This window comes from Choloepus didactylus, chromosome 4 (assembly GCF_015220235.1).
Source record: "Choloepus didactylus isolate mChoDid1 chromosome 4, mChoDid1.pri, whole genome shotgun sequence".
In the NCBI taxonomy this organism is placed as follows: domain Eukaryota; kingdom Metazoa; phylum Chordata; class Mammalia; order Pilosa; family Megalonychidae; genus Choloepus; species Choloepus didactylus.
In genome coordinates this window covers 153,269,477-153,295,485 of record NC_051310.1, presented here as the reverse complement: position 1 = coordinate 153,295,485, position 26,009 = coordinate 153,269,477, and the positions used below count along the sequence as shown (strand labels likewise).

Sequence of the window (26,009 nt, the reverse complement as noted above, 5' to 3'; positions counted from 1 at the left end):
ATGTTTGGAATGGACATATCTGAGTAGCTTGTATTAAACTAACCCTTCTGCAAAAGGTAGCTATAAAATCTGGACAAAATACATAAAATGCCCATTTGAAGGCATTAAAGAGCAAGCAACACAAGCAAGACTTCAGGGGCTTCAATCCCAAGAACAAGGAAAGAACAAAGAGGTAAATTCCACATTCGTGTTGCGCTTTTCTCTGAGGACATTTGAGAGTTCACTGGGTGAGGAGAGTAGGGGATGTGGAGGAATGCAGGAGAGAATAGAGGAGGCAGGTATAAAGTCTGAACCAAAAACAGTTTCACTGACACGAGGAGCTAGAGGATTTGGAATTTGTGGCTGCCAAAGCATCTGGGATTGAGGAACAAATCTTAGAGAGAGAAGGACCACAGAGATGTGAGACTTAAAATCAGATACAATTTCTCTCCAAGGCATTTTTGGATTGCTAAGTTGTTCATGTGCAAGATGATACTTAAAGAAATTTAGCGGAAAGCAGAAAATGGGAGTCTAAATAGCCTAGGAGAGGTATCAGGAGTTACGGGGTACCAGGAGTATGAAAGTAGGAAGCCAGGACTTGCTGCATTGCAGGGACCCTGTAAACAGTACAAGCTTGCAGTGGACATCACAGAAAGGCCATTTTCCACAAGTAAGGGCCACACCCGGGGAGTGAAAGCAAAACTGACATAGACCATCTGTAAAACACTAAAAATAATCCTTGAATGAGATCAAAGTGATCTGCCTTTTTCTGTGCTATCTACCTGCTAGAAAAAGCATAATCTTCATGGGTTTACTATATCCATTGTCTTTACAATGTAAACACAATGTCAACATTCTATTAAAAAAAAAAATTGAGGCAAGATAATAAAGAGGACCAAATGAGCAAAAGCAAGAATAGTTAATAGAAACAGACTCAAGGTGATTCAGGTTTTGAGTCAATAAAAGTATGAACAATTATCTAAATGACATCTTTTTGTTTTTTTAACCTGAGAATTGTTAGAAAATTCCACTCCAAATGCAGGCTTTGACAAACGGCACATTAGACAAGCCTTTTGTGCAAAACTTCCTGGTAATCAGCCACTGCATGTTGCCCAAAACCCCCTTTCCCCAACTATATACATTCCAATCCTTAAAAGGGCATAAAACCCACTACTCACTTCTCCATTGGCTCAATGCCATTCCTTCTCAATTCTCACTCTGCCAGACCCCCAGGTCCAATCATCACTTAAACCATCAGCTAAACCACTGTCCATCTTGACCAAATGACCGTCCCCAAAAGCAAAGCATAAGTACAGCTCTGCCTTTGTCTTGAGTGAGCTGAAGCTTTATTTCAGACCCCCGCCATGGTAATGGCGCTTTTCTTTCCAACCTGCACCCTGCTGCTGCTCAAATAAAACTTTCCTGCCTGAAAGTCAATTAGTCTTCATGCCCTCTATGACCATGCCCTGAAATTTGTAACAAGAATGAAGGTAAGTGTGTGTGTAATTGCCCAAGGGTCTCTTTGACTAATACTTTTTAAATATTCTCAGAAATTTCTGCAGGGCTTTTTTCATGTCTTTGTTCCTAAGACTGTATATCACAGGGTTAAGGAGTGGGGTCATGACAGAATAAAACAGTGTCACAATTTTCTTTGTTCCAGCTTCATGCTCAGATTTTGGGCTTCCGTACATGACCAGTACTGAACCATAGAACAGTGAAACCACAGCCAGATGAGAACCACAGGTGGAAAAGACTTTTCTTCTCCCAGTTGCTGAAGGAATTCTCAACACAGCTCCCAGGACCAGAGCATATGACCCCATGATGAAGAGAAAGAGACTAATGACGGGCAGAGAACTTAAGGTGGAGAAGACAAGCTCTATCACAAGAACTCTTTGGCAAATGAGTGCTAGAAGAGGACCTGGGTCACAGAGGAAGTGGTCAATGATTCTGGATCCACAGAAGGACATCCGGGAGATGATGATGATTGGAATCAGGAACCAGAGGAATCCAAGTATCCAGCAGCTGACCACAAGATTGGTGCAGAGATGTCCAGTCATAATGGTCGGATAGCGGAGAGGCCGGCAGATGGCAAGATACCGATCAAATGCCATCACTGCCAAGAAAGAGCATTCCGTACAACCCAGGGAGAAGAAAAAGTAGAATTGGAGAAAGCACCCAGAGAAGGAGATGACCTTTGTGTCAGAAAGGAAGTTGGCCAACATGTTGGGGACAGTGGAGGTGACATACCAGATCTCCAGGACGGAGAAGTTGGCGAGCAGGATGTACATGGGACTGTGGAGTCTCTGATCCCAGTGCACAGCACAGATGATGGAACCATTTCCCATGAGGGTCAGGAGGTAGACAGTAGAGAAGAGCACAAAGAGCAGGACCTGTCCCTCCCTGGGGCAAGGGAAGCCCAGGAGTATGAAACCAGTGATGGTGTTGGACTTATTGGGGGTGTTGAAGATTTTCATGTATCTGTGAACTGTGAAGGACCAGTAGTTATTGAATGATAGTGCAAAGACAGATGGGGATGCAGATTTTTGTGTAAATCATCCTGGGAAAGAAAATAAATACATATATCAATAGATACTCTTTTACATTAATACTGAAATATTTTTCTGGGTTTGTTCTCATACAGATTTTCACTGTAGACTTAATAAAACTTTTGGTTAGAATTGATAAGCTCTTGAAGGACAGTGTTGTTCAAATATTTGAAAATTAGACTTTATGCTTAGTAGAATACACAGAGATATACACAGACATATCACAAAAATAGAATTTCTGCCATTTTCAGTAAAGGTGACATTATTGGATCTGTTTTTTGCAGAAGCTAAGTGAGACTGTGTAGCCATGCACCGTGGACCATTTGAATCCCTGTTTCATGTGATTTTTGACACTGGCCTTATTTCAAACTAAATGATTCATTCATTAATTTAATAATGTTATCCATAAATTTCATGGGTAATACAGTCAAATCAGTTAGAGGAAACTAGCTGTAGCAGTTTCTGTTGTGTTAAAACATCAATCCAGCCATCCACAGTAGACCAGTGTGAAAGAATTATCAACTGGCCGTGTTGAAACAGGTCTGCGATTGTCTGGAAGGTAATAGGAATTAGTCCAGTCTTGACTTATAGATATAATTCTATTCCAGTAGTGTAGACTATGGAAGTATGATATTATTGATTACACAGAACTCTAAATAGCAGTGGATTTGTAGGGGATGGAAAACCAAAACTACTGAACCCCAGATACTGCTTGGGGGCTTCTCAGGGAGAGTGGCTTTTGAAGGTTGAATATCTGCACACTGCCTTTCCTTTGTTCTAAATGAATTAGAACATCTTTGTCAAATAGTCATGCACTCTGGCCTGGGAATCAGTTCTCTGTAAAGGAGTGCATAAGTGAGCAACATAAAGAAAGTACTCTGTCTGCACACACACCTGCTATGTTAAATCCATAGTTCTGCTTTTTGAAGTACAGGGACCTAGGGAGTCTAATAATTTTTTCATTGGGAATATCCAAGTTCTGTAGACTCAAGGGCAAAAGGTGGTGGCAGAAGCTGATTATTTCTTCCTAAGTATAGATGTGGCTACTTAAGAGTGTTGTGTTAGGACCCTATTTGAATAGGGTCTCAGTAAGTACCTGAGATTACATATTTATCTTTCATCAAGAGGAGTTGGAAGCAGACAGCAGAATAGTTTAACCTTTTTTAAAAAGTCACTCAGCACCAGATTCATGTGTGATCAAGAACATTAAGCATCTTGCCTTTCTGAAGCATGTCTCAGCCTTTGTAGAGTGTTTACAAAGTTATGTTGAGTCCCATGAGCCATTGATTACTAATGAATAAGAACAGCAGCACAAAAGAAGGATTGTGCTAGGATGTGTGAAGGTCCTTGACGAACTCTGAAAAGGCCTGTAAGTCTAGTACCAAATGAGAGGAATGTTATGACAAACTAAGAATAATGAATAACTGTTACTGACAATGATTAGGTATTTTTTTTTTAACCAGGGTTTTTTTATTTTTTTGCTTGTGTTTTTGAAATTTCCTTTTAGAAGTAAACATCTACTCAACAATCTTATAATTAACCCCTAGGATTTATTGCTTAAGAGCTCTTTTTTTTTTTTTTCTCTCTGCTGAAACTTAATTTAACATAGAATCTTTTCCCTTTCCTTAACCATCACATCTACTTTATCAGCAAATCCTGTTAGTTTTGTCTCTAAAATGAGTCTACCCACTTCTGCCCATCTCTGCTGCTACAAGTCATGATCTGTTCTCTTCTGGGCCACTGTGGTGCTGTCCTCACTGACCTCCTGTTCTCCATGCCTCTGTCCGAGTGATTCTTTAGAAAAAGAAAATCAGATCATTCCCTTCCCTTGCACAAGACTCTAATTAGTTTCCCAATGCACTTAGGACTAAATAAAATCTCAAAATTGTGATCTTTGATTTGGCCCCTCCTAACATCTCCAACCTCATCTCATTACTATCAGTCAAACTCTAATATTAATCAGACTCTGTCTGTCTTTGTCTCTCACACACATACAATCTGTTATGCAAGGGGGCAACCACACTCCACTGACATAAGCACTGCAAATATAAAATAAGATTCACTGGATAGAAACTGACAAACAAAGGAGTAAAGCCTACCATCCCCAGAGCTCTCATGATCCCACATACCATGGATTTCAGTAGAGAGGGCCTCGACCCCTCTAATACCCTCAACTTGGGGTTGGCAAAGTTTTTATTAAATATTTTAGGCTTGCAAGTCATATAGTTTTGTCATAAATTTTCAGCTCTGCTGTTGCAATGCAAAAAAACAGATGTGAACAATGTCTATATGAACATATGTGACTATGTTCTAAAAAAACTTTATGTCTATTGAACTTAGAATTTCATGTACTTTTCAAGTGCCACAAATCGTTATTCTTCTATTGATTTTTTTCAACCATTTAAAAATGTGAAATCTGTTCTTAGTTTGCTCATCACACCAAAACAGGCAGCAGGCCAGATTTGGCCCTTTGGCCATAGTTTGCTGATCCCTGCTCTACCCATTGACAGGGGCAGGAAAGCAAGAACCACCCATTCAACTATGGAGCACCAGAAGCAACTTGGTTGAACCTGTGGCCTTGATAGTAAGGCAGGGTGGGGTGGGGGGGCTGTAAGTCAGCAGCTGGAATCAGCCTGTTCTGCTGAACTAATTCAGACCCACTGGGTCAGCTTCTGCTAAGACATTGAAATGAGTTTCCAAAGCCACCAGGATTTGCTTCTACTCACACACACACAGACACACATACCCTTCACATTCATACTCTCACACCCTTCCTCTGCCCCACAACAGTTCAGCCTTCTTTTAGTTTCTATAAACAGCCAAGTTCTTTCCTGATCCAGGGTCTTTGCTCTTATTCTTTATGTTCACTCTTTATTCCCAGGGCTCTGCATAGTCTGAGCAAGATAGTATAGTAAGTATTCTGTACATATTTGTTAAATAATAGATTGTTTACCCTGTTATTTACCAATTACTTCATTTGAGCTTTAAAAGCCTGTGAGATGTAAATTGAGGAAATGAAATATACAATAAAGGCTCCAAATGACCTGAGGCTACCAGGATGTTGGCCTAGGCTTCAGGGGAATTCCATTCAAAGAGCAGTAATGGGAGGTTGAATATTCTGGGTGGTAGAACATGTTTTACTCCAGACAGTTTCCTCTCTTGCTACTAAAGTTAATTATGGTTCTGCCCCTCTGGTTGTAGAATAGGAGAGAAGGCTCAGTTTTGCAAAAAATTGCTTAGTGACTCTAGTAGAGTATTTTAACCTCCAGAAGCTTCATTTTCTATATATGAAAAGGGAGTTGGATCATATGATTTTAATTCATATTCAATATAAAATGCTTATTACCATTCCAGGTATTCTGCAAGTACGAATGATATCAAGAGTTTCTACATCTAGAGGGGATTTTGGTTACATTTATCTCTCAGATGAAAACATTATTTGGGTATTTTTTCACTTATACCTGGAGCCCAAAGTTCCAGGCCAGCTCCCTCTCTGGGAAATTCTCCAACTCTGAGAATCTGACAAAGCTGCCTTGGGAAACAAGGAGAGTAGGAAAAATGATTCTCTAGGTGCTGTCACCATTTTATGCTTGATCTAAGTTAACAGCAGGTCAAAAGAGATATTTCTTACAAAGCTGTATTCTTACTCACCTTTTATTATTTAGGTCCTCTGTACAGAGCGCAGCCTTGTGTTTACGTGGTACAAGTCCGAGCTGGGGCTGTCCCAAGGGCAGGAAGAGTCCCCTGAACTGGCTGCAGAAGGTGCTGGGCAGAGGAAGGGTGAATATGGGTGCAGTTGTGTCAAAGCTGTGTGTGCGTCCCAGCTGCTTGGACCTAGTTCATTAACAAAGCAAAACAAAACAAACCATAACCCCTCATCTCCTGCCCCGACCCAATTATGTATCAGAAAAATTTGGATAGATCAAGTCTAGGAGAGTCAGGTCCTGTTCTACCTATCTCATGAGAGAAAAACAGTTCTAAGATATTTTACTTTTTTCCCAAGGCTAGTTCAAGAAGGCAAAAAGAAGTGGAAGCATTACTGGCCCTCTCTCAGGGCAGCACAACCATCTGCTTCACTGGGTCTGGACAAGAGACTGTCACGTCTGTCCCATCTCTGTAAAGCCCTTGATGACAAGAACAGTTTCCTATTTATGAACAATGGTAGGCAGCCAAGGTATAGTAAAAAGCAATGAATTTGGAGTAATGAGCCTAGTAAGTGAAACGTCAAATCAATTATATTAACTATTTCCCATTTTCTTCATCTGTAAGATGGATACCAGCATTTTCACCAAAGCATTGAGGACTCCGAATGAGACAACATATTGGAAGTGCCTTGTATAGGACACGTAGTAGCCATATAACTTGTAGCTGGAGCACAGTGAAAGGGAGCATTATTAGAGGGTAGTAGATTTTCTAACTCTTTTATGATTATTTTCTCCTCTAAGCATTATATCATCTCCTTTCATGGACAAGAGAAGAAACCAAACCTGATGTTTCTCTGACCGTTTCTGATTTTCCTGAAGAGGAAAGGTGTTTTCCTCTATATTATACCACCTAGGAGTGAAGGAGCAGAAATAAGGTAAATATCTCTTGGTGCTTGCTGGAGGATAGAAAAAGTATAAGCAGAGCCTCCAGGGAGTGAGCCCTGTTTCTCTGCTCCATGAGGATCAATTTATTACCTCTGGAAGGAGAACTGTGTCAGGAGACTGTTCCCTGCTATTTCTTCCCTTGCCCTGGGGCCTGTCTTCCCTGGAGACCCTTGACGACTTCTGCCTTTGTTTTCCAGTAGAGTAGAAAACATTACCTTCTCCAGCACTGAACTCCTGAGGGATGGCATGGGATATATCTTTCAATCTCCAAGCTCACTCGGAGAGCTTACCAGTGTACAAGGGAAAGTCTATCAAAGTAATACAGGTCAAGGTGGCTGCAATGCAGGAAGCTATACACTGGGCCTCTAGTGAGTGGTATCAATTACGGGTTTTGGGGCAGATCCTCCTCTGATTTTCCAGAAAGAAGAGAAGGGCGGGAAGTAAGATGAGACTTTGGTCATGGAGGGCTATGCAGTTGCAGCAGGAATCAGTCTCTTCCAGGATCACTGTGGCTTTCTTCAAGATCATTTTCTTTCTCATTTGGGTTGGAACTTCTGAGTCTCAAGCATCTGCCTCTCAGGGCACATTCCCCAGGCCCAAGGGAGCCCAGAGCAGGGCATTCCATGCCGCCTCTTGAGCAGGTACTTCTGAGGGTTGGGTTCCAAGATTCCCTCATCCCCAACAGAGGCCCAGGTCTTTTAGCACAGCTGTGGAAGAAGTTACATTGCAAAAACTTTTTACTTCCTTGTTGAAGCAACTTTGATTTTTCCCTCTGCCCACAGCATAAGATTAAAAATTGGGAAATTTTTAAATTACAGGACTCCCTGTAACTGAGCTTTAACTCCTGTTCTTCTTATTATTACCCTTTCCTCCACTACTTCCTGCAGATGTCCTTATGTCACAGCCACACCATGCTGCTCAGACACACATGAGCATTGCTAGATTTTTGCTTAGTGAATTATTATCCCTCTGAAAATCATGAAAGAACATTCTGCATTGATGGCTGGCACAGGGCTTGTAAAGTCGTGGGAAGTGAGAGACCTGGGGTGATTCACTTACTCATGTAGATGTAGAGAGCTAATTTAAGCATCCTCTAAGCCCCCCATTTTATTTTCTTAATTTCTCCACTCAGCATTCACATCGCTGCCTTCTACCCTGGTATTTTCTCATGGAATTCTTGGCAGTGGTTAATACAGTGTAACAGATGTCATCGGTTCCCTGTCTACATCCCTTCCACAACTCCTCCTTATTTCCACTCCAGTGCAACTGCCCACATCAGCATTTCTTCCCTAACGGCATTTTCTGATCGGGAAACCTGCTTTTTTTGCTCATTCTTGGCAAGTCAGAAGCGCTGGGAAATTAATGAACTCCCCCCTCTGCTGAAACCTTCAGTCATGGACAGATGGAGTCTGGTATATAAATATTTCAGCTCCTTTGCTCAACAACTCTGGATCCCAAGGCTCTCCAGAGGGATTCAGCTCCAGTTACCCACAGGGTATTTTCTCTTACTTGTTTTACTTTTCTACTCCTCTATCAATGTTTCCTTCATCTCCAAAATGAACTACTTGCTCCGGAATCCTTGGTCTGAATTAATTTCTGGGGAGACCAACAAAGACATATGGGCAGATATAATATGGGTTAAATGGACTTTCATGAGCTTTAAGCACCTAAACACCACTTGCAATACTGTTTAGAAGAGCAAATTTGTTTCAAATTTCAAACAATGAACTTTCAATTAAACTTACTGGCAACTTGAATATTGATTGCCAGGTGGGTGCTTTTCATTTTGTGTGTGTGTGTGTGTGTGTGTGTGTGTTTTAAGATTATTCACTTTGTTTGGAAAGGTCAATCATGAACATTTATGAAAAGGAACAGCAATTTAGCTCTAAAAATGCTAAAAATATCTTTTCTCCACAGTATGCTCCAGAGTGCCAATTTTTAGGAGGACGTGCAAGATATTTTGATTTCACCTGATTCTGCCATCTCCTTTCCTTTGGTAGTAAAAGCTGAAAAAGTCTAGATGTGGACAAGTTTTCTGTTTTTCTTCATGCTAACTATGAATCTAGATTAGTATAGCCACTCGGTCTAGTGTTCACTAATAAGCTCTGGTCAACATCTGATAATAATCTGTCAGTAACCAAACTGCATGGTATGATGTTGTCTTTGTGATGTCTAAAGACAGTTGCAGTTTGCAATAGGCCAAGAGCTGATATAACTTAAAATGGTCTTGTTGATTTTCTACAAAATGTGGAATTCTTAGAGACTATTTTTTATTACATTCAAGGGCTATGTTAAAAGCCAACAATATCTGATAAAAAAGTTTGGCAATTAAACATATGAAAATATAGTTTTAAAATTGCAATTCCAGTGAGGATACACAGGAAAAGCTATTTTAAAAAAGTTTATAATTTTAGAATCATGGCTCTAGCACTAAAATTGCAATTTTGACCATTTTGAGTGTACAATGCAATGGCATTAATTTACAATGTTGTGCTACCATCACCACCACCCATAACCTGAAACTTTTTTCACTATGAACAGAAAATCAGGATACATTAAACAGTAACTCCCCATTCTTCCTGCTCCGGGGTCTGGTTATCATTAATCTACTTTGTTTATTCTAGATATTTCATAGAAGTTGAATAATACAATACTTGTCTTTGTTGTGTCTGGCTTATTTCACTTAGTGTAATGTTTTCAGGTTCATCTAAGTTGAAGCATGTTTCAGAACTTCATTCTTTCTTATGGGTAATAATATTCCATTCTATGTATATGCCACATTTTGTTTATCCATTCATCTGTCTATGGATATTGGGTTTGTTTCTACCTTTTGGCTACTGTGAATAATGCTGCTTTGGACATTGGTGGACAAGTATCTGTTTGAGTCCCTGCTTACAATTCTTTAGGGTATATTCCTAGAAGCGGGATTGCTGGTCATATGGTAGTTCTACGTTTAACTCTTAAAGGAATCACCAAGCTGTTTTCTATAGGGGCTGCACCATTTTTACATTCCCATCAGCAATGCAGGAGGGTTCTTATTTCTCCACATCCTTTCCTACATGTGTTACTTTCCATTTTCAAGAACAATAGACTTCCTGGTAGGTGTGAAGTGCTATATTATTGTGGTTTTCATTTGCATTTCCCTGATGACTAATTATGCTGGGTATCTTTTCACGGGCTTATTGGCAATTTGTATATCTTCTTTGGAGAAATGTTTATTCAAGTCCTTTGCCCATTTTTAAATTGGGTTGTTTGTTTTTTTTGTTGTTGAGTCCTAGGAGTTTTTTTTAAAATGTATAGATTCTGGATATTAAAACCTTGTCAGATATATGGTTTTCAACTATTTTTCCCATTCAGTAGGTTGTCTTTTCACTTTCTTGAGAAGTTTTAAGTTTTGATGAAGTCCAATATATCTATATTTTCTTTTGCTTGTGCTTTTAGTGTAAAATCTAAGAATCCATTGCTTACTAGAAGGTTATGTTTTCTTCAAGAGTTGTATAGTTTAAGCCCTTATATTTAGGTTATTGATTCATTTTGCATCCATTTTTGTATATGGCGTGAGGTAGGGGTCCACTTTATTCTTTTGCATGTGGTTGTCCAGTTTTCCCAGCACCATTTTTTTGAAAGAACTGTTTTTCCTCATTGAGTGGACTTGGTACCCCTGTTAAAAATCAGTTGGCCATAGTGTTGTGGGTTTATTTCTCATTTATTTCTATTCTATTGGTCTACGTGCCTATACCTTTGCCGGGACAACATTGTTTTGATTACTACAGGTTTGTAGTAAGTTCTGAAATCAGGAAGTGTGAAACCTTCAACTTTGTTATTTTTCAAGATTGCTTTGGCTATTTGGTGTACCTTGTAATTCCACATGAATTTGAGAATTGGATTTTCCATTTTTGCAAAAAGGGCTACTTTGGGTAGGTAGTACTGACATTTTAACATATTAAATCTTCCAATGCATGAACACAGGATGTATTTCCATTTAGATTTTCTTTAATTTCTTTCAGGAGTGTTTTGTAGTTCTGTGTACAGGTCTTTAATGTCCATTATGAAATTTATTCCTAGATAATTTATTCTTTTTGATGCTATTATAAATGGAATTCTTGGTTTCCCTTTTGTATTACTCATTGTTGGTATATAGAAACACAGGTGATTTTTGCATGTTGAGCTTGTACACCTCCACTTTTCTAAATTAGTTTATTGCCAGTAGTAGCATTATTGTGGGTTCTTTAGGAGTTTCTACATATAAAATCATGTCATCTGCAGATAGAGATAGTTTTACTTCTTCCTTTCCAAATTGGATACCCTTTATTTCTTTTTCCTGCCTAATTGTTCTGACTGGAATATCCAGTATAATGTTGTAATAGCAGTGGTGAGAGTGGGCATCCTTGTCTTGTACCTGACCTTGGGGGAAAGTTTTCAGTCTTTTTATCACTGAGTATGATGTTAATATGAGTTTTCCATACATGCCCTTAACATGTTGAGGAATTTCCGTTCTATTCCTAGTTTTCTAAGTGTTTTTTTTTTTTTTTTTTAAACAAGAAAGGGTATTGAATTTGGTCATTTGCCTTTTCTGCATCAATTGAGATGATCATGAAGTTTTCTTCCTTTCCTCTGCTAATGTGGTATGTTGCATTAACTGATTTTCTTATGTTGAACCAAGCTTGTACTCCTGGGATAAATCCCATTTGGTTATTTGTGTAATCCTTTTAATGTGTTATTGAATTCAGTTTGTTAGTGTTTTGTTTTAGATTTTTGCATCTATATTCATAAGCAATATTGGTCTGTAATTTTCTTTTCTTGTGATGTCTTTATCTGGCTGTGGTATCAGGGTAATGCTGGCTTTATAGAATGAGTTGGGAAATGTTTCCTATCTTTAGTTTTTTTTTGCAAAAGTTTGAAAAGGATTGGTGCTAATTCTTTGAATGTTTGGTAGAATTCACCACAAAAGCCATCTGTTCCTGGAATTTTCTTTGTTGGGAGATTATTGATTACTCTTTCAGTATCTTCATTTGTTATTGGTCTGATGAGATTTTCTATTTCTTTTTGAGTTGTCAGTGTAGGTAGTTTATGTGTCTTTAGGAATTTGTCTGTTTCATCTAGGTTATCTAATTTGTTAGTGTACAATTGTTCATACCATCTTCTTAAAATCTTTTTTATTCCTGTGGAATTGGTAGTAATGCCTCCCCTTTCATTCTGAGTATAGTTATTTGTATTTTCTCTCTCTTTTCATTTGTTGGTCTAGCTAGAGGTATGTCAATTTTATTGATCTTTTTAAAGAGCCACATTTTATTTTCTCTATTTTTAAAATAGATTTAAAGTATTTTAAAAATAGATTTTTCTACTTTTAAAATTCTCTATTTTATTCATCTCTGCTCTGATTTTTATTATTTCCTTCCTTCTGCTCATTTTGGGTTCAGTTTATTCTTCCTTTTATGGTTAATGTAGGTATGAAAGTAGGTTACTGATTTGAGATTTTTCTTCTTTTTTAACATAAGCATTTAGAGCTATAATTTTCCCTTTGAGCACTGCTTTGCTGCATTCCATAAGTTTTGGTATGTTGTATTTTCATTTTCATCTGCCTCAATGTATTTTCTAATTTCTTTTGTGAGTTTTTCTTTGATATGTTATTTGTTTAAGAGTGTATTGTGTAACTTCAACATATTTGTGAGTTTTCCAGGTCTTGTGTTATTCATTTCAAGATTCACTCTGTTATGATTGAAGAAGATAATTTGTGTGATATCCACATTTTTAAATTAATTGAGACTTGCTTTGTGACCTAACTTATGGACTATCCTGGAGAATGTTTCATGTACACTTGAGAAGAATATGTATTCTGCTGTTGTTGTCTGAGGTGTTCTGTAGATGTCTGTTGGTTCTAGTTAGTTACAGTGTTGTTCAAGTCCTCTATTTCCTTGTTGATCTTCTGTCTAGATGTTCTCTCAGTTATTGATAGTGGTGTATTGATGTTTCCTACTCTTAATGTACAACTTCTATTTTTCTCTACAAATCTGTCAATGTTTGTTGCATGTACTAGGATCCTGGTATTAGGTGCCTATGTGTTTATAGTGTATTTTTTCTAATATTAGTCAGACCAACTTTCTTTTTGTTGCATTTTGCAAATATAGTTTTTTTTCACATCCTTTCTCTTTCAACCACTGTGTGTCTTTGAGTTTAAGGTAAGTCTCTTGTAAACAACATATAATTGGCTCATGATATTTTTATATTTTATCCATTCTGCCAATGTGCATTTTGATTGGAGAGTTTAATCCATTAACATGTAAAGTAATTACAGATAAAACAGGACTCATTTCTGCCATTTTAATATTTCTCTTTTTTGTATGTCTTATGTTTCTCTTTCTTTCCCTGTCTTTTTCCTTCACACTCTTTTTGCCTCCTCCTTCTCTCCTTCCTTCCTTCTTTGATCTATCTACTTATCCATCCCTCCCTCCCTCTTTCAAATTGAGAATTCTATGTAGAACCATGAGACACCATGATAAATAACTATGAGCACTATATGAAGAGTCGAGGCTTGGAATTACAGACCCTGCTGCTTATGCTAAGTGTACACTTGGCACCATATCATTTCTTCTGGCCACTTGTTCTAGAACTTGAGCTGATGGTTTCTTAGCTTTCTTTTAATTTTTATGTGTTTTGAGTTTATGAAATAAACCAAAGCTGTAGGAACCAAAACCATGGCTTCATTTAACTTTACAACACTAAGAAATAGATATTTTATTATCCCCAATTTACAGATAACATAAAATATTATTCACTTTGTTATATTGCTTCTAATTAAGATTGAATGTAATTTTAAAAGCAACATGTATCAAAAGACACAAAACATACATTACAGAGTACTGACATATGTCACAAAGTTATGCATTTTAAAGTTTCTTTGCATTCTCAAATAATTCTCCACATTATGTATTTAAACTCTCCAATTGAACTGCAATTTTTAAAACTTCTGTTCATCAATAATTCATTTGTCAAAGCACTTGTACTTGAATAATAGCCCCTTCTGAGCTCTAACAATTCTCTTTATTCCTTACTTCATGAAATGTGTTTCTTCAGCTGGTGTCTGTGTACTTGCATCCAGTCCAAAGGCTGTTTTAAGGAATAGGAACTTTTAAAAAATTATTATAGCTTCTCACTTGAAATCCCCTAATTGCTTATGTAAACCACTGTAAACTTTTCACCATTTTGAGACTCTTACACCCCCAGTTGGAGCAATTTCTCTTTCAATAAACCCACAGCTTTGGTAATAATAATATTAGTGACTTTGTTTCTTTTGACAGCTCTAATTCCAAAATATATCACCCGCTGTTGGTGAGTGAATCATGTCCCCTATAAAAGGCATATTCAGGTCCTATCTCCTGGTCCTGTGGGTGTGAACCCATTTGTAAATAGCAACTTTGAAAATGTTATTTGTTAAAAGTGTGACCAAGCTGAATGAGAATGGGTCTTCATCCAATATGCTGAAGTCCTTGTAAGTAAAAGAAAAAAAGGACACAGGGAAAAAAGTCATGGGGAGGAGCCAGAAGCTAGAAGTCAATAGAACCTGGAAGAGAAAAGAGAGGATGTCGCCATGTGATGGAAAAGCCATGAAACCCAAGGATTCCAGCCAGTCAGAGTGTTACCAGTCTGGGGAAAGGTAAGGCTTCTAGGCTCTGAAACTGTGAGCCAATAAATCCCTGTCATTTAAACCAACCCATTATGTAGTATTTGTCCTAACAAGGGAAGCCAACACGACCCCTAGTTCATGCCACTGTTATTCTTTCTCTGGATCCCTATAAAGCCCTCCTGAATTATCTCTCTGCTCCTGCCTTTGCCTCTCTGCAACCCATTCTCCACTCAGCACCCAGAGTGACCTCTTAAAAATGAATGGAAATCAGATCAAGACATACAAAACATAAGACATACAAAAAAGAGAAATATTAAAATGGCAGAAATGAGTCCTGTTTTACCTGTAATTACTTTACATGTTGTGTAACTGAATAGCTCTGCACATGTCATCTCTTTGCCTAAAAACATTCAGTGACCTGGAATAAAACCCAAGCTCCATTTTATGGCACATAGGCCCCTGAATGATCTGGCCTCTGCCTACTTCACCAGCTTCCTCCCTTCCTTATTCCCTTTCTCCTGTCTGCCTCTCCTTCTTCCCATTTATCTAATTTACAGGCCATCTTTCCGTACTAGAATAAGCAAAGTCCTCGTCTGATCAGGTTCTGTGCTCTAGGCTTTTTCTTTGCTTGGAACTGTCTTCTGAAGCTCATTGATCAGTTTTCAGTCCAAGTATTCTCTTCTCAGGGAGACCGTCCTTGAACACACTATGTGAGCTCCTTTGCCATTCTCTATGCATAACTTTCTCTTTATTTTCTTCCTAGTACTTTTCAAGATCTGAAATTATTTTCTTTCTTTATTATTGCCTCTGTTTGCCAGCTGAATGAGGACAGGGACCTTGAATTAATTTCTTTTATTTCAGTGTAAGGCACATATTAGTGTTTAATAAGTTGTTGTATAACTGAACAATTGTTTGATAAATTGTTGTGTAACTGAATAGCTGTTGCCATTGAACATTTTTTTGTGGTTGAAAAATATGTTCATCATAGAAACTTTGGGAAAGACATGAATTATAATGAAGAAAATAAAAGCCTTTCTCTTTTAATCTATGAACAGAAAGTGTTTTGAGAAATATGTTCCAAACTTTAAAAATATCATTTATATGAAAGTAATTTTCACACTGTGTGAACCTTAAAAAAAGTGAGAAAAATTTACAGTAATATATTTAAGAAATGCTTCATATTTCCTGAAGTTATTAGAGTGCTGATATAGATTTCAGGAAATTCATTTGAAAGGAGTTATGTGAGAGTAAACATTTTTGTAACAGATGAATTGAGCCAATTACTCTCCAGACACTTAAGGGTGGGCAGCAGGGTGGAGAGTAGAAAGACTGGATTCTAAATTCTATTGATTTATGAAAAACAAAAAACTAACTTGCTTTATGGATCTAGCATTGTTATTTAACATCTCTGGGTTTTAATTTCTTAAATGTAAAATGGTAGTTCAACTACGTAATTCTTAATCCTATCCATCCCTGGATTACACATGACAGCCAGACTAGTAATTCTAGAAATGATATTTTGGATTCATATAATCCTGGAGTGAAAACTCTTGCTAGATATTGTATTAATCATATATCAAGGTACCAAATTCAGGATCGTTTCCTTTCAGGATAATTCTTCAAGTATAAAATAGGAAATGTGTAAAAATTTTTTATGCTAAACCTAATAAAGTATAGGTAAAGGTAAAAATATTTCCCCTAGGCTGTTTTTAATTCACTTTTTGTCAGTTAGCTCCGAAGTGTACAAAGCAGCTGCTGTGTTAACTGGCCACAGTCTAAGTTGGCAGGTTCCCCCTGAATGGGTGCAGAAAGCCTTGTGGCTGAGGTAGTGGAAAGGTGATTGTAGGGGCCTCAAGGCTGCTTCTATGCATACAGGCCTCTTGGACCCAAGAGATTAATAAAACAATGCAATCAAACTTCACTTTTTTTTATTTGTTGAGTTAGCATCTAGAAGTCAGGATGCTTGTGCTCTATATGCAAGGTGAGATGTGGGCTTTTCCCATTTCCCCCTAATGCTGGGTCCCCAAAGTCAGAGTGGAGTGGAAGTCTTAGTATCCTCACTGATTGACTTCTCTCAGCAGTCAGTACAGAAAATTCTCCAATCAGCAATGCTCCCTGCCTCAGTTGGCCCAGAGAGGGAGCCCCATGGAGGAGCACAGCTTCGGAGTCCAGGGTTTGAATTCTTGTATTTCTAGTAGTGGGAACTTTTATAAACCAGTTATTTCTTTTTTCTTGGTTTCCTCCAATGTAAAATGGTAACAGTGCTTTCTTCTAAAAGTTATTATGAAGACTTCTGAGTAAGATATGCATGTGGAAGCACCTGATAAATATCCGACATATAAATATTAGATATTTTGTGTATAAGTGTAGGATATTTACAGGAGTTTTTTTTCTCAGAGATGTAGATTCTTCAGCTATATTTTGATGTCTTTGCTCCTCTAAGCACTATCTTACCTTCTTTCCTGAAGGCAGAAAGAGAATCTCAACTGAAGCTCCTCAGCCAGTTTCTTGTAGGCTTTTCTGAGAGCAGAGGTAGTTATATTTGCAATTATCAGCTGTGGGAGAAGATGTGGAAATAGATTGGGGTGAAGATCACTGACTGGAGGATCCAGTCTGCTGGAGGATCCAGGATTATAAGCAGAGCCTGTCCTTTGCTCCTTGAGGATTCATTTACTGCCTCTAGAAGGAGAACAGTGCCAGGAGACAGCTCTGTGCTAGTTATTCTCTTGCTCGCTCCTTATCTTCTCTGGAGACCCTTGTGCTTTCATTTCTACTTTTTTTCCCCAGTGTGGAGGAAGTAATTCCTTTTATTTGGACTAAATCTTTCAGTGATGGTTAAAGCTGAAATCAATAGATTCATCAATCTATCACCAAACTGTTCATAACGCCTATTTTGTACCCAAGGGAAATTCTGTCAGGCATACCCAGGCTAAGGGTCTGTATGGAAAGTATTTTTTTGGCTTCTGATGAGTGGTGTCAATTGTGGGTTTGGTTACAGATCTCTCTGTCCCTACCAGAAAGAGGAGATGGGCTGAGGGACCTCAGCCTTCAGCAGGAACCATTCATTGTCTTCCCAGGATCACCTTGGTCCTTGGTGATCTTTCCAAGTCCCAACAGTTCCTCTGAAGAAACCGCCTCTCTCGGACACGTGAGGCCCAAGTTCACTCTTGGCAAGGGGAGCCATGGCAGCAACTCAGAGAAGCTGCAATTGGGACTTGGGCTTCAAGGTTTCTTTACCCCTAACAAAGCAGCAGGACTTTTGGCACTACTCATCTCCTGTCCCTTCACACTCCTGAAAGGAGTTTTTGCCTTAAACATCTCACTTTTTGTTTAAGTACCTTTGATGTCCCCCCTGCTCATAACATAAAACCCAAAGTCCTGAGCCTGGTCAATAAAGCCCCTGCAATGCAGCCTCTCAGTTTCCTGTGCTTTCCCTCTTATGCTCCAGCTGTACTTGTGTGCACACACATGATTCCAGATGCTATTTATTGGCTGAGTCATTTTATACTCTGAAAGGCATCAGAGAACACCCTGACTCTGATTAAAAGGAAGAGATCCCACTTCTGTGGAGCAATACACCCATGGATCTGAATTCATACATTCTGGTGTAGCGGGTTTATAAGTTAATTGCATGCAGGAGTATCTGTGCATGCTCTACCTAACTTTCTTCCTTTTCATTTGCCTTTCCCACCACTCCCGATGCCTGTGTTGGAATACATTGATACCATGAGCGTGTTCATTATGGGTTAATAGGATTTTGTGTGCTGACCTAGGCACCTAATTGCCATTTATAATGTTTAGAAGGAGAAAACCCATTTCAAATATTAATGAACTTTCATTAAACCTGTGGCCTGAATTGATATTTCCAAAAATGAGTACTTTAAAAGTACACATGTCATATGGGAAACTGGTAACAAAAAAGGATACAAAAGAAAAACATTAATAATAATTAAATCCTCAAAAAGGTTGGTACTGTTTTATCTAAATGGTATTCTTTCTTTTCTTTCATAATTCCAATCACCTAGTTTTAAGAATGAAATTAGACATTTATGCATAACAATAAATTATTATTAATGGGAGGCAAAGATCACTCTGCAACTAACATCTCTGTTTCTCATTATTCTTTTTTAAATTATTAAATACTTAAATATAAATATATACTTTCATACATTTTGTAGCTATAAATATATGCAACTACATTATATTATTCTCTTGTTAATTATGAATTTATACAAACCCAGCAGCTCAATTTATGTTTCATATGAGCTCAAATCAATACTAATAATAATGTGTTTTAATTTTTTTTCTTGTAGAAACAAAACTCTTAAAAGTCTTGAGTAGAATCTGGTAAGCATTTATCATTTAGAATTCAATGGTTCTTACTTCATCCTACTATTCGTATAGAAAGCAACTACTTTAATTTTCAAATATAAAAATTTAACTTTGAAGAAAAAATTCCTTTCTGTAGAATTCTGTAGAAAAATAACTTTGCTTTTAGAAATATACTTTGGAATCTTGAAGTTTTTCATGGGTTTACAAACACTGGAAAACCCATCTGATTTTAAAAATGGTCAATTTGTAATTCTGTTTGGATCCTGGACCAGAAAAAAATCCCCTCCCCCCAGCTATAAAAGATATCAGTGGAATAGTTGGAGAAATAGGAATAGGGTCTGTAGATTAGGAAATAATATTATAGCAATGTAAATTTTTTGATTTTGATAATTTTTCTGTGGTTGTGTGGGATAATATCCTTGTTTTTAGAACAAACACACTGAAGAATTTTGGGATAAAGGGACAAGATGTCTCCAAGTAGCTCTCTGGAAGTATATATGGAATACAGACAGACAGACAGGGAGAGAGCATAATAAATCAACTGTGGTAAAATTTTAACGTTTTGGGATCTGAGTAAAAAGTATATGGAAGTTCTATATTCTCCTATTCTTGCTACTTTTCTGTAAATCTGAAATTCTTTCAACATAAAAAATTGCAAAAAATTCATCAGATAACCTGTATTTATTGCCTTTTTGTGGGTGAGGGGGTTTCTAGGTCACAGTTGGAAGCCCGTAGTCTTTTTGAATATTTGGAAATAAAATTCAATTTTCATGATGATTTGACTGTGTCCTAAAGAGGATAATAAGGAGAAAAAAATGCAAAAATATAGAGAAAAGCTTTAGGGAATTATTTCAATGCTAGTGTATTTCAGCATTAAGTATTTCAGTGTAAAAGAATGTCCTAATTTACAATGTATTTATCATGGGAAAATTAACATTAATATTCTAGAAGAAAAAAATATGAAAAAGATGTCATGGATAAGATATTTTATAAAAATATTTAATGAATAAAAATTTTGTGACTCTAAAAGATATTTACCTTGAAATAGGAAAAGAGTTATATTCTAAAAATAGAGAGGTCCATTCCTCTAAACCAAAACATGTTTCCCTTGGCTATATATACATATCATCTAAGTGAAATGTGAAAGCGTCTTCAGTAAACTATTTAAGTTTTGTGACATTTCTTGGGAATTATTTTTCATATTTTCTCAAAAATATTTGTATACATACATAGTATATATATGTGTGTGTGTATATCTGTATTTAAACGAATAGATTGGATTATTAATTGTGATTTGTATTATATTTTGCAGACCTGCTTACTTTATTCTAGGAATTCATTTACACTTTGTAAGATAAATAGTAATGGAATGTAAACAAATCTGCCAACTTTTTAGGGCGCATCTGCTCAGGAATATGAAGCATAAGTAAACATACAATGTTATTGTTAACAGTCTTCAGTTTGAAACATCAATAACCATGTCTGCAGTTTGATTTATATCTTGCTAGCTAATATCACACTCAAGGAAACTTTCCATGTTTGGTATTGTACTGAGATGGATGAAATGAAGCCTGGGTGGGCCAACAGGTCTTTTTCTCTTCTTTCATCCACTACAGGTGATCACTTTTCAATCCTTCTGCTCCTGCCTTCACCTTCTCAAGTGATTTAGTTGCTCTCTATTAATTTAATTTTGAGAAAATGAAGAATATGTTTTTGAAGCTATGAATATAACCTTTGTTAGAACAATTAAGGAGCTGCATTGTGAGTGAGGTTTTATAATGAGTGAACACCCTTAAGGTATATCAGTTCCTTTAAACTGGGAAACTCTGAACCAGATGTATCATTATTTTTTTAAAATAATTTATTATAGAGTCAACGTTATTACTAATCTACTATTGCTTGATGTAGAAACATTAGGAAAAAACAGAGAAGTGGAATAAGAAGGAAAAAATGACTAATATATTACTTCCCAAACATTGCCATTTTATATATTTTGGTAAATTTATCCTGAAGTCTGGATTTTTTTCCTGCAGCTATGTGTTGTACTGTATTTACAATATTATACTGTGCTTTTCACTTAAGTTCTTATTAGTGATTTCCCATAAATACTTTCTAATAGCTGAATAATATTTCCCTATGATGGCACATTGAGAGCATTTGTCAGTTTTCAATACAATATATAATTCTGTGACATCAAATTAATAGTGATGAAGAGTATGATCTTTGGATTCAGAGAGATCTGGGTTGAGTCTCGGCTTTCCCAGTTATTAGTAGAATGTGCCTTGGTCAAGGTTGTTATTTATTCTCTCCAGGCCTTTGCTTTCCATTCTGTGAAATATGTAAAATAGTGATGGCTCACAAAATATTGTAGTGAGGACTAAAAGAGATAGTGTACACAATATGTTTAGCTCAGGAGCTCAAATATGATATTCTAGCAACAGGAGACAGAATAACACAATAGTTAATAGCATGGTTTCTAGAGCCAGGACTCTTTAGTTCATCCTGGCTCAATATTCACTAACTGTTTAGCTTTAGGCAATTTACTTAATCAGTCTAGGTTTTAGTTACTTCATTTGCAAAATGATCATGGAGGAAGATGATATGACAATTATTAAAAATATGGATGGTTTCAATTTTTTGTATATTTTCATAGGTCCTCAGGGAATGAAGACATTTCTTACCTTGTCCTAACAGAACTAAAGAGTTTGAGTGATATGACACGTAGGGGCTGTCAGTTTCTTTCTTTTTGATTTTCTGTCAACAATTAGCCCTCTTTCTAGTATCCTAAAGAATTAAGGAATTGAGAAGAAACATTTCTTGGTTCTAAATTCATAGAGAAATATTTTTTTAAATTTAATTTTAAATTTGGGGGTGGGGTCATTTAAATAATACATGAACATGGAATGAAACTTAAAATACACAAAGGTGTATATAGTGAAAATAAGCATCCTTCTCTTCCTGTCCCCAGCCAACCAATTCTCTTTCCCAGAAGCAATTGCTATTACCAGGTTCTTCTTTATATCAAGAAAGATACTGAGTATTATTAAACATATATATAGATTGTTACATAATGATTCTTCACATGAAAGATAGCCCAAGATACAGCTTTCTTCCACCTTGCTTTTCACTTAGTAATCTACTTTGAATATAGTTTCATATCAGCAAGCATGTACAGCCTCCTCATTTTTAATATCTAGATAGTAGTCCATTCTATGGATGTGCAGTAATTTATTTAATCAGTCCTTAATTATGGGAATTTATATTTTTCCAATCTTTTGCTATTGTATTAGGCTGTAGTGAATATTCTAGTACATATACAATTTTTATCATGTGTGAGTATATCAGTGAGATAAATAGGTAGAAGAGAAATTGCTGGGTTAAAGGGAATGTCCGATAAATTTTGATAGCTATCGGTGAAATGCCCTCCAAAAAAAAATTTTTTTTTTAACCAATTTTTGCTCTACTAGCTATGGAAAAAGAATATTGTTTTTCTCAACATTATTTTTAATTTTCTATTTGAGAGGAAAAATAGAGATATATGATAGTTTTATTTATATTTTTCCAATTATGAATAAAATAGAATGTTTTCATATTTAAAATTTTGCTGTTTACTTTTTTTCATATGTTTGGTACTTTTTCTATTAATTCAATTGGTATTTTTCTTATTGATCTAAAAAATTTATGCATATCAAAGATATTAATCTTTTCTTTATGGTAATTGGGAGATGTTCTGGAGCATAGAACTATAAGCTCAATTAGAAGAGTAAGGACAATTTGTTCTTGTGGAAAGGGTGAAAGAGAAATTTGCTTTGTCCTAAGTTATGACCTTGTGTAAGTCAATCAAAATTTTCAATCTACAGGTCTATCAATTGTAAAATTAGGGATTTGGAGTACATTTTCTTGAACACTTGTAGGCCTGTAAATTCTAGAAAATATGAAAAACACTGTGGTGTACAAAGTTTAAAAAATATGAACACTTTTCTGAGTGATGTTAGTTTTCTTTTTAACCAAAAGAAGCTGAGAACAAATTCTGCTCTCTTGAATCTTTTTGACTCTCATTTTTCTGTTCTCAGCAATTTCTTCATTGTGTGTTTCATATCTTTGTTCCTCAGACTATATATATCAAGGGGTTAATGAGTGGAGTAACCACAGAATAAAACAAAGTCACAATCTTCTGCATTCCAGGTTTATGCTCTGATGTTGGGCTCACATACATGACCATCACTGAGCCATAGAAAAGTGAAACTACAGCCAGATGGGAACCACAGGTGGAGAAGGCCTTCTTTCATCCAGCTGCTGAAGGGACCTGCAACACAGCTCTAAGGACCAGAGCATATGACCCCATGATGAAGAAATATGGAATAAATAAAAGTGGAGAACTTAAGGTGGAACTGGTCAACTCAATTTTAGGAGCTCTTGTACAGGTGAGTGCTAACAGAGGACCTGGGTCACAGAGGAAGTGGTCAATGATCCTGGATCCACAGAAGGACATCTGGGAGATGACGATGATTGGAATCAGGAACCAGAGGAATCCAAGTACCCAGCAGCTGATCACAAGATTGGTGCAGAGATGTCCGGTCATAATGGCAGTATAGTGGAGAGGCCGGCAGATGGCAAGATACTGATCAAATGCCATCATTGCCAAGAAAAAGCATTCTGTAGAACCCAGGGAGAAGAAAAAGTAGAATTGGAGAAAGCACCCAGAGAAGGAGATGACCTTGGTGTCAGAAAGGAAGTTGGTTAACATGTTGGGGACAGTGGAGGTGACATACCAGATCTCCAGGAAGGAGAAGTTGGCGAGCAGGATGTACATGGGACTGTGGAGTCTCTGATCCCAGCGCACAGCACAGATGATGGAACCATTCCCCATGAGGGTCAGGAGGTAGACAGTAGAGAAGAGCATAAAGAGCAGGACCTGTCCCTCCCTGGGGCAAGGGAAGCCCAGGAGGATGAAACCAGTGAGGGTGCTGGAATTGTTGCTGGTGTTGAAGATTTTCATGTATCAGTGAGCTGTAAAAAGACTATCAAATACTGAAAAATAGTGTAAGGAGGGATGGGAATCTAGATAATATATTTAAGTCATTCTAATAAATGCAGTGAACACTTACATTTCAATAGTTATTGTTTTTAGCTCATCCTGAAATACTGTCCTGGGTTAGTTGTTTGTCTGTAATAAATATACAGATTAATAGATCATTATAGAGAAAACAACATTGTAACTACCACAGAGGTCAAGAAACAGAGTATCAATTGCCCTCTAGAAGCTCCTTTCATGCTCCAACCTAATCACTATCTTTTGTCTCCCTGTGCTTCTAGTTGTAATACTCGCCTTTCCTTTATGATGATAACTTCCTTGCTTTCCTTTATAATTTAATGGCCTAAGTATGTATACTTCATATAAATGTGATATGTAGTATATTGTGGATGGCTTCCTTGTTCAACATTAAGTTTGTGAAATTCATGTTGTTGCATGAAATGTTGTTGCATGAATCTGTAGTTTGTCTTTTTTTTTTTTTAACTGCTCAATAGTATTGCATTGTAAGAATAAACCACTACTTATTTAACCATTCTGCTAGTGATGAATATTTTGTTTATTTCCAGTTTGGGGCTATGAGGAATAATGCTGCTATGACTATAGGGTGCATTTCTCCTGGTCCACATGTGTGTGTGTTTCTACAGGCTGGGTCATAGGTTATGTGTACCTTCAACTGTAGTTGATTCAGCCAAACAGTTTTCCATAATTTATTGCACTATTTTTCACTTCTGCTGGAAGTTATATGAGAACTCTGGTTTTCAACATCATTTTTAATGACAGGTTAAGGTCTTTATTTTCCAGAGCCTGGTGAATAACATATAGACTGCATTTCAATAGCTTCTATCTTTTTCTTTGTTCTGATAATATCACACTGGGTCAGTTCTGTTTTTGGAAGTGCTTTTGATCACAGTAGGCACTGATTTAACTGTTCTGCTCTCAAGAGACAGTGTTTTGGAAGTGAGAGGGAAAATTGTTCCTAAATCTGATTTAGGAGAGCCCTTTAACACATGATGTAATTTACAGTACTTATGGGAAGTTTGTTGTCCATCTAGGTGCGATTTGAGTCATGACCAGCTTTATGACTTAAACCAGGCTTTCCTTTACTGTACCTCTTGCTTTTTCTAATGCTTCTACCAGGAGAGAAGTCTCTGAAGTGAGTCCCTCAGTACCTCTCCCTGAGCAGCAAGTTTCAAACATATTTGTCACAGGTTCGAAATAAGTTTATCTGAGAAGTTACTTTAACAGAGGTGCTACTTTAAGAAGATTAGCATAAAGCTTTGAACTTAGAAAGCTTTCAATAAATATTTATAAAATGAATGAATAAATGCACTTTCTCACTTTCCAGAAAGAGATCACACCAACACAGCTACTTGTGGGCAAATCTGACTCAAGGAAATCTTGAGACTATTGTTTGAGGTTGTTAACTAACTTGTTGATTTATGCAATTTGGTAATCCAATTATACCTACTTCATAAGTAAAACATTCAAATTAATCATAGAAAATAGCTGTATCTCATTTCTCTCATAACAGTTACCCAGCCCGGGTAGATATAGTTGAGGGTTAGGATTAACATTAATCTGGCCTTGAACAAACGGGTCTTTGATTGTTTGGCTCAGAATACGAGTCTGCCAAGTCCAATGCTGTTTTTCAGTTATGTAAACTGTGGAACCTGATATTATTGATATTTTCAAGTAGATTTAGCAAGAAACTTGAAAAGAAAACTACATTTTTGCTCCCTCTCCCAATACAGATTGGAGCACTTCAAGGCAGAAATGAGATTGGATGGTTGTACATCTGTATAATGGATTTCCATTTCCCAGAGTTAAAAACTTTTTGTTAAATAATCCTGGACTCAGACCTTGGACTTGTTTAATATACCTATTTTCCCCTATTTATGCTATAT

General features: G+C 36.9%; 1 protein-coding gene and 1 pseudogene across 1 annotated transcript; both read right to left on the bottom strand.

Annotated features, from left to right (window-relative positions):
* Positions 1 to 1,505: 1,505 nt before the first annotated feature.
* On the bottom strand, positions 1,506 to 2,548 carry LOC119532222 (olfactory receptor 11G2-like). The gene has a single exon (XM_037834423.1). The coding sequence runs from the start codon at positions 2,451 to 2,453 to the stop codon at positions 1,506 to 1,508; it is 948 nt and encodes a 315-aa protein (XP_037690351.1). The 5' UTR covers positions 2,454 to 2,548.
* A 20,376-nt stretch (positions 2,549 to 22,924) lies between these two features.
* On the bottom strand, positions 22,925 to 24,081 carry LOC119532927 (annotated as a pseudogene).
* Positions 24,082 to 26,009: the final 1,928 nt, after the last annotated feature.

Excerpts from the sequence above, each read along its gene's own strand:
- LOC119532222 (XM_037834423.1), bottom strand. The coding sequence starts at position 2,453 with ATGAAAATCTTCAACACCCCCAATAAGTCCAACACCATCACTGGTTTC.